Here is a 13,849-nt window from a genome sequence, read left to right on the forward strand (position 1 = left end):
CACTTCCGGGCGAGTTTGGTTTCTCCTGCACGTCCGGAAGGTGGGGTTTCTGTGACAGCGATCTGTTACATTTAAACTCGGCAGCCCTATGCCTCGGAATGCCCCATTAATGGTCACATTAAGATAGCATCAAGAAAGGGGAGACGCAATAATCCTGCTTCGGTAAGATTGTATTATTTTATATGTTTAGGCTAGAATAACTTAATGCAGATGTTAAGGCTACGCCTCGGTTCTTAAAACGGGACGACGGGCGCGAATCAGATACTATAGATCCGTTGCACAATAATGTATGCTGTTTGGATGGATGGTCTTTGATAATATTATAAATATAGAGAATTGTTTGCGCTTATCCATTTAAAAAAAAAACATTTAGTGATTAGGAAATGGACAGGGATGTGGCATTGGCTACGCAAAAGGAAGCCGCCTGTGGATAGGCTAGCCTAGAAAACTGTAGCCTGCATCTCGCAGCCTCTTTTGATACATTGTCGAGAGCAAACCATCTGCCAGTTTACCCTAACCCTTTAACTAAATGACCTGACTGCTTATTAGATTTGTTGGGGCTAATCAATGGGAACTGTATTTATTGTGTTGTCAGTTCCCCGACTGTACTTGGGAAATATTTTGGTCTATATCAGCCCTACGCAGACCTACTCTATTGTGTTATGTGTCTGAAATATCTACGGTAAGCCAGTCTAATTCAGTGAGTGAGGTAGACTGCTCAGGCTGTAAGTTAACATAAACCTCCTGAAAAGTTTAGCTAACAAACCAGATAAAGATGCTTTACGTGTGTCTCCAATGAACTCCGCATCAAATCTGTCCCCGTCCGTGCCATAAGGCCATACCATGCACCTATAAAACTACTAAAATAGTTAAAGACTTGTCCGTCAACTACAGGTCACTGTTCAGTGAGAAACGTTTAAAGTTGCTGTTGATGTTCTAAAACATCTTACATGGAATCATCAACTCATAGTCGTTTAGTCTCTTCCTCAAATGCACGTTCTGCTTTTGATGGTATTTGGTGTAACCTTAACAGTATCAATAGCACCACACAGAGCATATGCCATATGGTGTGTGGAGTGGAAGCCTTATCTCTTTTTCTCAAGGTGTGTTGTGTATCTTAACAGAGACAATTTACGCACAGACATGGGTCCTACTGAAGGGCTCACTTATTAAAATGGGGAAGCACTAAGCAGCGGCATTCTAATTCATACACAAATGGATTAGCCTAAGGGTGAATCAGGCCTAGTTTTCACTCGTCTCTATAGGGAATGGATAGCATAATTCCACTATTACTCTTTTCCCTTGTCTTTTGTCATAATTATGTGAGTGTCACATTAGAGTTCAGAGCACCATAATGAACCATACAAATGTAAACCTACAAAATAATGTTCCCATCAGATTATATCAGACAGTGGGAATTCAGTATTTTTACTTTACCAGAATAATAGATGGAGCATATTGTGTACATATTAATATTCCTCCAACAGATGGGTGATAATTGTATCTCAGCACCGCTATTGGGGATACATATTAGGTTCTGGTGTGAATCTTATCCTTTTTGTTTTTCCCAAGGCTCGTGAATTGTTGCCAGAGTAAGGCTGCATTCTGTGCATTCCTCTACTTGTGGAGATATAATCTAGTGTCTGTCCTATCCAATACTCATGCACATCTCCCTAACAAGATAACCAACCTCTACAGCCCATGCCTTGTTTAATACTCACGTGTCTTTAAAATGATCAGGTCAACTTTACTGTTCCCACACTTATTTAACATGGTACACAGCACTCATAGAGCCATTTTAAAAACATTAAAACATGTTAAGTTTTGGATGCTTGAGTTGTCTTGAGTTTTGCCAGATGTAATCTTCCAGTAGTACTGCTTCATTCAGTTGTCACACAAAAGAGGATAGAAGTCCTGAGAATGCTACAGGACACAAAACTGGCCCTAAATGCCACAGCCCTCTAAATCTCCCCTTCAATGTTAACCCGAATGTATCCAACCTCATTTATCTGAGTTTTTTTTTTTTTTTTTTGCCCACCGTAATCCATCTGTTAACTTCCCATTGGCGGGAGTTGTCAGTATCATTCAAAAGCATGAAATTGAAAGCCGCATTCCCCCAGTTTGCATTCCCGTTTAAATAGGATTTGCTCATCTCTTCTGAGGCAACTCAATGGACTTTACCCTTTACAGAGGTAAGCATGGACCAACTCTTTCTGGTCAGTAATGTAGAACAAAACCTGTAATTTCCTTTGTGTTAAGAAATCATCTGCTGATGATCCCAGAATTTGAAGAGACAGGGCAGACCAAAAGAGACTCATACAATATACCTTGGTAAGACATGCTTTCCCTTCGACTAGGATAGAATGAGATGTTTGTGCCGTGTTTTTCTGTCCGAGGGGGAGACATGTTCTTTGTGGGGATTTGATGATGGATGGTCTGTTTGTTGATAGTGGGACGGGCAGTCCTGCACCCCACACCCACTCTTTCCTGTAGGCATGTCCACAGACACAGCCCCTGCTCTCCAGCCTACCTGGTAGGCCGGTAACAACTTACCACTGTCCTTCAGCTCTTCCTGCTCTGCTTAGCATCAGACCCCCTGAAGGCTTCACGACTGACAAGGAAGTATTCAAAGGAATGAGGAACCCGTCTATTAGAACAGGCTTTTTTATCGATATTTTTTTTTTTTACCTCTGTCTCTATCCATCTCTCGCTCTCTCTCGCTCTCGCTCTCTCGCTCTCTCTCTTTTTCTCTCTCTCTTTCTCTCTCTCTTTCTCTCTCTCTTTCTCTCTCCCTCTCTCTCTCTCTCTCTCTCTCTCTCTCTCTCTCTCTCTCTCTCTCTCTCTCTCTCTCTCTCTAAGAATGAAGGCTGTGGATGTGTTTTTTTCCACCAGCCCCAGCCTTCACCTGTGGGGTGGTACTGGTGCTAGTGGATCCTGCTGAGCTCATGATAATACAGGAATTAGACTCTCCCATACTGAAACACGCTTTGACAAGTTTGATGCACATCCTTGAATGGTATGCAGTCAGTCTGCTTGGCATTTTGTGCGTAGGCCTAATTGTGAACTCACTATTGATTTTGAAAGCAATGGCAAATGTTGTAATATTTTACTGTTGTTGGAAGCACAGTACAAAGTGGCGCTATCCATGTTTTATAAACCATGTACACCACTAAACATTGCATATCCCCTGTTAGATAAAATCACTCTGTGAACTTGTGTCCAATGCTATGTCCAGCCTTATTGCATGCCTAAACCACAACAATTTCACATGCGCTCCACTGTGTAGTGTCACACTGTGTAATGTCTTCCTGGCATACAGTACATCGCTGTGTGTTGAGGCTGAAGGTGACCTCTTCTGCTGATTACATGGCATGCCAGCAGGCATGTTCTCTTCTCTCGCAGATCCACCTGTCTGTCAAGGTAATGGAACAGTAGCTGCATGGTGCCTGAACGGGACTAGCCTAGCCTAGCCGAGCACATTGTGTGTGATAATGGTGTGCGAGATCAACACAGAGTCAGTTGGCTCTGTCCTAAGCAGAGCTTTGTCACTGGATGTCACGGGATGGGATGCAGATGCGATCAACTCCCAGGCTCTGCCCCGCGCGACTCCCAACGAGGTTAACTAACTACATCAACACCTCATGGAAGTCTACTCAGGAGACTTGGGGCCCCCAGAGTCCTTCACTCCAGGAACCTCCCACCCCTTTTTGGGTAGACATGGAAAGTTGGAGTTGCGTCTCTATGGTAACACATTGATTAAGCCCTGGGGGGGGGGAACTGAGAGGTTTCAGAGGGTGTGGTCAGAGCCAGCATTGTTTCCCCATGAGCAGTTTCTGCAGAGGATTACTGCTTGGGGATGGACTGCCAACTGTCATGCTGCTATGGGAAGGTGAGGAGTAGGAGGCTATAGCGAACTATTTTAGTAGTCTGAAGAGATACAGCGATTCCCTATCCGCTCAGCCACCTGACTCCTGACTGAGCATTTATAGTGTGTGCCTTAATGTTGGGGCAGCTAACTTTTCATAGTGGCCTCTCATTACACTGAGTCGAGGATGTAGAGGGGGTGCTGAAAGAATGTTGTTCAGGAGGAGTAGAATGTGGAGGGAGTATGAGGACTCAGTCACTGGGAGGTTCCCTGTGTTATCCAACCCTGATAATCACACCCAGATGGAGTTCAAACCCCTGGAGGGATCCCAGGGCATCTCCCATGTTTACCGATGCTGTCTCCCAGCCAACTGGGAGGTAAGCATCTCCCTGATGTCATCCGAGAATACAGATAATTCAGTGCTTTTGTGTGCCACAGCGTATTCACAGACGTCACAGATGTATTTTACCAGCCTTGTTTCAAGACCAAGTAAACATTGTGAGACACCAGACCCCGAGAGATTCTCTTTCCCTTTTGACAAAAGAAACTGTTGTTTTTTTGTTTTTGTTTTTTCTCTCCCTGCGCTTTTGGGTATGTGCTAAGAGGCCGAGGCAGTTGAAGCCGTCTTCCAATGGAGACGGGATTTAGCACCCAGCTGCCCAGTTTTCTCAAAGAGTCCTCTGTGTGTCCTGTCCTGGCTGTGCTCAGGGATGGTTAGTATGCATCATGGGGTGTCAGCAAGCTTTTGGAACTAAGCTGCCTAAAAGAATCTGCAGTTGAACTCTGTTGTCTCCCCTCCATCTGTAAGATGGTAAACATTGGAAGCGATGAACGCGAAGAATGAGTCCTTGCTCTTCTTCTCTTTCACTTTATGTTCTCTTGCCTCTCTGAATTATTCATGTTCATAACTGTGCTCTATAATAACCATGCAGAGGTTCCCCCGAACTCCAAGCTTTAGTCTGTTCTGAAGGTTGCTTATATTACCACAGGAAATCCCTGTCTTGCGTCTCCCCACACTAATGACTGTAATGGCCTATTATTACTCATCTGTCTCGTAACCTACTCTGAAACGGAAAGCCTTTAAATTGTATTTCTGTTTTGTGATAACAAGTGACTTGTAGACCTCAACTAGAGGATAAATCATTGTTGGAGCCTGCTAGCAGCGATTCAAGATGGGAATATGCTGGAGGGGTTCAGGCTCTGGGATAGGAGAGAGGAGGGACTGCGGGATGTTCCATGGCCAGCCCTCTGTTTTCCCCATCAAATGTTGGGAGGAAGTCCCCTTAGGCCTCTGGGGTTGGATGGAAAGTCATCTGGTTTCCCACTTGTCTCTTTCTACCTCTCTTTGCCTCTTATCCACCTCTTTCTGCCTCTCTCACACATTCTTTGTCCCTCTCCATATCTCTCAAAACATCTCTCTCTGTGGAATCCTGACAGACAACGGCATTATCGATGTATTAGCAGAGCTCATGTGGAAATGTTGTATGCTAACAAACGGCTCTCAATTGACTGGCTGGCAAATAGGCTGTTGTACAGCATAGCCCTGAGGATAATGTGCTGATTGACAAGGGTAGTGTGCCTTAATTGGCATCTCTGCCTTACATCCCATCTTTAGCCAACGATCTACATTACAGTATCAGTGGAGAGGTATTTCATTTATCTACACCGACTGCCGCAACGGCTGTGTCTCCGCTTATCTGATCTGGCATCCTCCATCTGCTCTTCTCTGCCTTCCCCTTTTTCAGCCCCTCTTTTCCTCCAGTGCCTCCCTCCTCCCCCTTCCAGTTCCCCTCCTCTCCATTCTCCAGCTCCCCTCCTTCCCTCTCCATTTCCTTCTGCTCCCCTCCCCCTCCTCCTCCCCTTTCTCCAGCTCACCTCCTCCCCATCATCCCCCTCTTCATCCTCCTCCATTAAGTCCTGAGTGGAACCCCCGATGTGTTCCCTGACAGGCACCAGTCTCTCCCGCTATCTGCTCTGAGGGTGTTTCGTTTGGCCCAGTCAAGCACCTGTCTCATCCACCCACTGCACAACACAGAGAGACATGCAGAGAGATGCGTTTTGGGGCCCCCTGAAGCTTTGTCGCACCTACATATTACATTGCCTCATTAGACCTTTTCATTAGTAGTGATGTGCAGAGGAGGTTCTTTAACTATACGAGGTGGGATTGATGGCGGAGCAGGGCATAGGCCTGTTCAGCTGCCGGTTTCTTGGATCTGTCACCTGGGGAATCCTAAATAATTCCCGCCGCCTGGCACTGTTACCGTCATTTATATTTAAGCAGCCAACCCGCTAGCTGTCCGACCAGCCAGATTGCCCAGCCCAGCCCATCCCAGCCCTACAAGCCCAAGCCTGTATGTAGGTCATACTAAGCAGTGATTTCTGTGTCAATCCGCCCTCTGTTTAACCTTAGAGAACCCATATGGTGACAGAAAACAAGGAGGATCTCTGTGACTCCCTTGGGTACAGTTGTCACATCCACATGTCATGATTGGACTTCTGTCAAGCCAGGGGTGACACTACCCCAGAGCTAATATGAAGTCGTAAGATAACAGAAATATATTTTAGTTTCCGCTGTAGCAATGGTAGGCAGAAGAGGGGTGCAAGGGCGCCAGACTTGACACAAACCCTCTAAGAGTATGTCTCACTGTCCGCCACACAACATAGCAAGGCTGCACCAGTGGGTTTTGCAGGTGGCATTACGACCCATTGTTTGCCAGTTACACGTTCACCCCTACTGAGTGCTGAACTCAGCAGGGCCTGCCCCAGCCGGTTTGTCCTTCCTGTCAGTTCTCACACAGCCTTATGGCCTCTGTGTTGTCATGGTTACGTGAAACAAAGCCAGGAAGTACACCGGTAGACCATATCTTCCTGGGTCAGGGATGCTATGAACAGACATCCGGTTAACCCCTGACACGGTGTGTGTTGTTTTGGAGGGGGAGGTGCTATTGTCAGGAAAATACTGTGGACTGATGAACATTAGAAACCTCCTGAAAACAACGAGGCGTCTTGTAACTTTTTGTGGAATTATTGTTCACAAGTACAACTCTGATTTTAATTGATAAATGACCCCTCAGATGGAGACCAAAGCATGTACAGCAGCCTGTCAGTGGAGGCAGTGGGTTGGTGTCAGATACACTTCCTGTTTACGGGTGAAAGGGAAGAATAGACAGGAAGATAATTGGTCAAAAAGCTACAGTAAACGACTGTGCTAATGGCAAATAGCAGAACTTGTTACCTGCCCAATCTACAATGCAACAGCAGTGTTTTCACTTTTCCATACACTCTACAGCCTACTATATAGACTTTTTTTCAAACCTTTTTTCATAAGTTATCCATGCTTATAATCTGCTTATAATACATTTCAAGGTATGGGTACAGACCAAACCTAATTTTAAAGTTCCTGTGACATTTTATTGCTACTCTCTATGTCTTTTACATTGGCTGGCAATGAATGGCACATGGCACTAAGAAACATCTGGAAGCAATGACACAATCTTTAGCATGTGTCAGAACGGAGATGGACTGCCATTGTCCTATTGGTTTCTCGGGGGGGGGGGGGGGGGGGGTGGTGCTAGCTGGTGTTCATTGAAGAATCAGTTATTGCTTAAAGTTTCTAAATGCCATCCTCCAGTATTCAAACTTCCTAGCTTATGATCAGTGGTGCTGACCTTTAGATGGTGAGCTCCACAAAGCCTGATATTAAAGTGTCTGCCTTAGATATATGCCTGCTGATAGGTAGTGTGGCAATAAGGTGCTGGGGCTTGAACTGCTCTGTAGGCCAGTGTCTCAGGCACTGTGAGGCTTTTTAACAGCTTTATATCCAGCTGGATCACCATGAACCACAGCCACTACATCATTAAGAGAAATGAACAAGTGTGCATCTCTGTGTGGGTCTGCCTTCTTTGATTGCCTTCTGCTTTCGTCTCCACAGGTGGTGCCTGTGAGTGTCTGGGCGTAGAGAAGGCGCGCGTGTGTGTGTGTGGGTGTGTGAGAGCGAGCGAGTGAGGGAGAGAAAAGAGTCCAGCAATGGCTGCCAATAAGAGCAAGAACCAGAGTTCCCTGGCCCTCCACAAGGTGATCATGGTGGGTAGTGGAGGCGTAGGGAAGTCCGCTCTCACCCTGCAGTTCATGTACGACGAGGTGAGAAGACTGAAGAACATCCACAACATATTCACACATTGCATCTAACACTTGCCCCAGGCCTATTTAACAGTGCAACAAGCCATATGTACCATACAGAGAGAGTTGCAAAATAAAAACATTAAACTTTCCTACATTTTTGCATTGGAATACAAAAAAATGTTCATAATACAGCTAGTTCCTCTTTGGCTGTGTTTTTGTTACGCTTTGAACGTCTCTCTCTCTCCTCTGACCATCAGTTTGTGGAGGACTATGAGCCCACCAAGGCCGACAGCTACAGGAAGAAAGTGGTTCTGGATGGGGAAGAGGTCCAGATTGACATCCTGGACACAGCGGGCCAGGAGGATTACGCTGCCATCAGAGATAACTACTTCCGCAGTGGAGAGGGCTTCCTGCTGGTCTTCTCCATCACTGAGCACGAGTCCTTCACAGCCACCGCAGAGTTTAGGTACAGTGTGAAAGAGAGAGAGAGAGAGAGAGAGAGGGGGGGGGGGGGGAGGGGGAGAGAGAGTACATTTCTCTGAGTGAGATTGTAAAAGCAGTCATCTTTTTCAAGGCAGTGGTATTGTTCAACTTGTATTCAGTGCGTTACAAACTGTGCACAGCCTTTGCACACCTTATTTCAAAAGTATGTATTTTGGGTAACAGTGTAAATCCACTTTTGTATCCTAAATGTTTGTGTGTCTGTATGTGCGTGGGCCGGGGGTGGGGTTAACAGGGAGCAGATCCTGCGGGTGAAGGCGGAGGAGGATAAGATCCCTCTACTGCTTGTGGGGAACAAGTCAGACCTGGAGGAGCGCCGGCAGGTGTCTGTGGACGAGGCCAGAGGCAAGGCAGAGGAGTGGGGGGTGCAGTACGTGGAGACCTCCGCCAAAACAAGAGCCAACGTCGACAAGGTATCCTCGAGCTGTATCTCACTGTTGGTGTCCCGCAGGGTTAAAACAGACCCACTGCCTGTTGTGAAAGACTCAGGAATGCATACATTCATTGCCTCCCGTGTCTCCTTGGCCAAATATAAAATATGCTGAGAACGTGTTGTAACTGTATTGTGTGCATGAATGAATGTGGATCAGTTTTTAGAATAAAACCAATTTAATTTGGGGGAAAGACGAGCAACACGGTGCGTTTGAAGTGACATTGAACGTAGTTGTGCAATTTTCATGGGAGGGTGGCTACCGTTCTGATCGCTGTGCCACCTGTTTTTTCCTAGGTATTCTTTGACTTGATGCGGGAAGTGCGAGGCAAGAAGATGTCCGAGAACAAGGAGAAAAATGGTAAAGGGAAGAACAAGAACAAGAAGAAGAAGAGCTTCAAAGAAAGATGCTGTTTACTTTGAACCCGACATGGACCTCGCAACCTGAAAACACAATCGTAACGCCGGGGAGCACTCTCACAACCTCCTCCATCCGTCTTCATTTCAACAGATATGGGTCTGTTTTTCAAAACGATGTGGTCTTTGTACTGTTTACTGTCTAGCATATGTTCAACCACATTGTCACGTTGCATTTAAATATAATTGAACATTCTGAATCCTAGTTTTTACACGTAAAGTGACCACTTCTGTGTCTAGCCAGGACTGTGGATAATGATGGCTCCATTTATGAATGCTCAAACTGCCTCCAACACTAACTCACTAACTCTGCCCTCCCATGTCAGTGCAGGTCATTTATTTTAATCTTATTGTAATGGGGTGGGTTCTCTCTGTTAAGCACAGACAATTTGCCACTGAGCCTGTGTTATTTTACAATGGTATTATAACATTAAACACTGTGTGTGTTGAAAAGGAAAATTGTATTTTCTAAGAATCGTTAGTAAATACTTTCAGGTGAATTATCAGGCTTAAAATAGGCTTAAAAGCACAGGGGGATGTTGGAGCTCCAAGTGATTGACTGTTGTAGACATCTAGGTAGTGTTTACAGCGCCCCCTCTGGCACTTCTGTGTAAAAAGAAAGAAGAAAAAACTGAAGTGAAACTGAACCATTCCACATCCCTTAGGACTTTATTTGGAATAGATCATTTTGATAGCAAACAAGGAGGGAACCGTTTATTTTTTATACTTTTTTCCCTGCCATATTAGCCATTCAACTACAATTGTGGATTATTGTAGAGAATTCATGTTAATTTCTATCAAATGTTATTTGAAATGTAATGTAATTATTACTTCCACATGCACTACATTGCCAATACCTTAAAAAAAGCAAGCTCCCTTTTTACTTGGAGAATTCTAAAGATGGTATGTGCCAACACTTGATTGAGGATAAGACAATAACCACTTCTTTTTCTTGCTTTGAAAAATGTGCATTGGAACGACAATTCATACTTTTGGTTCCTCAATTTGAGACTGTGTGAATGGAACATTGCTGGAGGGAGGGAGGGGGGAGGGAGGGGGGGGTATTGTACTTCTGCTGTCACTGTTTGATCAAGTACTGTGTCCTACAGTGAAGCTAAGGTTCCCCCCTTCAGCTACACCATGCTCTTTGTAACAAACAAAAAATCCTCTTCTAACAAGCTTGTCTACCATGAGTTGGGTTTTTCAATTTTGTGAATGATGACTTCAGAATATGTTGCCAAATAAATGCTTTTTGTTTTCTTTGTAAGTCGTCTTGTTGCCCCTCTTTGATCACTGATACTAAAGCAGGTTTTCATCCAGAGTATCCACAAAGACTTCTCCACAGAGATAACACAGCACATGGGCAGCTTTGCAGTGTGATCAAAACATTTCAATAGTCTTACTCCAGATCTTTATGATTTTCTTCCCTCTGAGAAAAAGAGGAACTGGGAACAGCCAAGTGATGATTGAAAGGCCTCAACCATGGTTTGCGTGCCATTGTTGTCCATGTAAACTCTAAAACTTTGCCACCATTTGGCTGGAAGTGGACGTACAGTATGCTAATAGAGGCTAGTCCATTCTTTATTGTATTTATTTATTGTGTTCCAATATGTATATCTCTCTAGAACTCAAGAACCATTCAATCCACAGATATATATATATATATATATATATATATATATATATATATATATATATATATATATATATATATATATATATATATATATATATATATATATATATATATATATATATATATATATATATATATATATATATATATATATATATATATTTGATGTAGTCTTTATTTTACCTAGCATGTCAGTCACGAGCACATTGCCATGTGGGGACAGGGATTTCAAAATTGAGAGGGAAAGTAAAACAAAACAAACATGATGGGACAAAACAAGATAAACCCACCTATCACAAACAACAGATGGGCAATCACAGCATCAACAGACAGACGAACCAGCACATCACAGTAAGAGCAATCACAATCATACAGTTACAGCACCCCACAGTGTTATTTGAAACAATTGCAGGAGCAACTCCTATTGTTTCCCTAGATGAAGGAACTGATGTAAAAAAAATACAATCCTGAGAGTTTTTTGCAGCTCATTCCCGTATTTGACTCCAGCAAACTGAAGTGCGTGACTCAAGGTTTTGTGTGGTTTGGCACATTTAACATGGATTTGTTTTGAGGGGCAAGTTTGGTATGTGTAGGTTAAAGAGTTTAGATGAGGTACAACATGATTGAAATGAATAACTGGAGGTTATATGTGAGTTATTGGAGCATGCCTGACTTACAGTCATAAAGTTTGAGGTGCAGATGACTACTACATGGGGGATTACAGTTGTGTAGGGAGCTCATTTCCCAGCAGCAGTGAAGGGTTATGAGTTGTAGTCCATTTGTAGTTTATCGTTCATGTTTCATATCTCTACCACTCAGTTCAGATACTTCTTAACACCGTATCTCTAAGTACACAGATTAGATGGTACGTTAAACCTGTGGCACAGCCCTTATTTAGGAATGTATGAAAGGGCCAAACTGAAGCTGGCTAATGACCGATGCAGTGTCACCAGCACACTCCCAGGTCTTTTATCATCCCCACAGAATGGCTCGTCCTCTGAGTAACCCTCATTATATAAGAGCTAATGTTGGGCATGAGGATGTGCAAGTGATAAAGCACCATCACACTCCTTTATTATACGGAGAGAAAGAGACTCAGTGGAATTACTATCAACCGCAAGATAAATACAATAGACATGCAATAACTTATATTCTATTATTGAACCTAGCCAAGAAGATGAATGCCACATATTCACCACTGGGTGGCAGCCACACCATTTGCAGGACTCCAACCTGGCTCTGCTGAATATTTTGTGTTGAAAAACTGTTCACTCCACCCTGCATAATAAAGCACATTCTGGAGATTAGTATAGTGTCTTATCATGTATTGTAATAGTTTAACAGTGAGCACACATTTGCTTAAATATGAGAGAATATCTAACAAGTTGCTGTCCTTAAAATAGCCCACAGTTTCCATTTTGAACCCAGTGAACCAGTTCTTTCTCGTAGAATGGTACACATTTGAGAGACACAGAGGCAACAAGTTCCATCGAAATGCTTCCATATGTGAGAACAAGGCAGGCATACAAAGTTGAAAGGAAACCTTGCCATCTCTGTTTGGATCACACAATACTCCAGAGGCTCTTTTAGAACAGCACTGAGCAGAAAGGGAAATGGCATATGAACAGAGAAAAAAATATATAACAAATACTGCATTAAGCCCAAGAGTTTAAGAGCACTACCTTGAATAGTTTGTTCCTCAGTACTGGTCTCTCTGAGGAAGGCTGTGAATATAAAGTAAAAGGGTCACAAATGCACCATATTACTTAACCAGAGAAACCAGAGAAATGTTTGTTTGAAAGAAAACCTTTCAGGTGCATCTTAGCACTCATCTGCTCCCAGTATTTGGTAAATGATGGCCTTTGAATTTCTTTTCAATACTTCAATACAACTGATCTAACTCAAAACTTAATGTTATGGACCTCCCAAAGTAGGAGGCAGCACAAAGTAAACAAATAAAATAAACTTTTCATCAAGCCCACAGGCTTAGTGAACATGACTATTATAATTTGACCTGAGGTTTTGGAGGGCTTTGTGATAGGCCTTAGCTTTGGAGGAGTGAGTGAATCAGCCTCATTTGGTGGTTGATTGCAGAAGGAGTGAGAAGGAGAATAAAGCAAAAGACACAGAAATACTATACATGGTGCTCCCAAGTGTGTGCAATGATTGCATCAGTAATTCAAGATTAGCCTGAGCCAAAGTAGCCAACGTAATGGGACTGAGCTCTACACAGTTGAACTTCCGAACGGCAACACCTGATGGTGGTATTTTGTTGGTATTTTTATACATAGTTCTTCAATAATTGTCTTCGGGTAAGGTTGGACATGCACAGTTGTGACGGTTTGGATTTGTAAAAAATGAATCCTTTTATTGGGTTGACTTAAACTGGGAAACATGGATTATAACACAGCGTGTTTTCGAAAATGAACCATCTTCACCATCATGGATTTGTCTGAACCACGACACTATGTAATTGTGAGAACTTTTGACCTAAAGGTGACTCTTGACCACACGAACACAGTTGAATAGACTGTACATCATGCACTCAAAACCTTTGAAGGTACAGTCATGAAATTCTGGAAATCTTTCAATGTCCAGCACAGTGTGTGATGTCTGTGACAGTAGCCAAGAAAACCCACTGGGCCTCTATCTGATACACCGTCACATTTGATCTTCATGCTAATAAGCAGACTATTCAATTTCCACTTGCTTTGCTGTTGTATGGCCTTTACCACCTGCACTGCAATATCCCACAGGTATAAAGACGGTCCAGGTCCATTTACATATGGTATGCAGTTGGACTGGCAAAGTAGGTAGCAATTATGTTGGTCTGGACAATTCATAACAAAGACATCCACTGAGACCAAATGTCATTCGT

The 13,849-nt window shown here is 43.5% G+C and overlaps 1 protein-coding gene across 1 annotated transcript; it reads left to right on the top strand.

Annotated features, from left to right (window-relative positions):
• The first annotated feature begins 9 nt into the window (after positions 1-9).
• On the top strand, positions 10-10,602 carry ralba (RAS like proto-oncogene Ba). The gene is made up of 5 exons (XM_084688967.1): positions 10-162; positions 7,797-8,005; positions 8,245-8,453; positions 8,724-8,901; positions 9,216-10,602. Exons 2-5 carry the CDS (start codon positions 7,892-7,894, stop codon positions 9,339-9,341), a joined length of 627 nt encoding a protein of 208 aa, XP_084545093.1. The 5' UTR covers positions 10-162; positions 7,797-7,891; the 3' UTR covers positions 9,342-10,602.
• The last annotated feature ends 3,247 nt before the right edge of the window (positions 10,603-13,849 follow it).

This window comes from Hypomesus nipponensis, chromosome 23 (assembly GCF_054491055.1).
Source record: "Hypomesus nipponensis isolate SF chromosome 23, ASM5449105v1, whole genome shotgun sequence".
NCBI lineage: Eukaryota > Metazoa > Chordata > Actinopteri > Osmeriformes > Osmeridae > Hypomesus > Hypomesus nipponensis.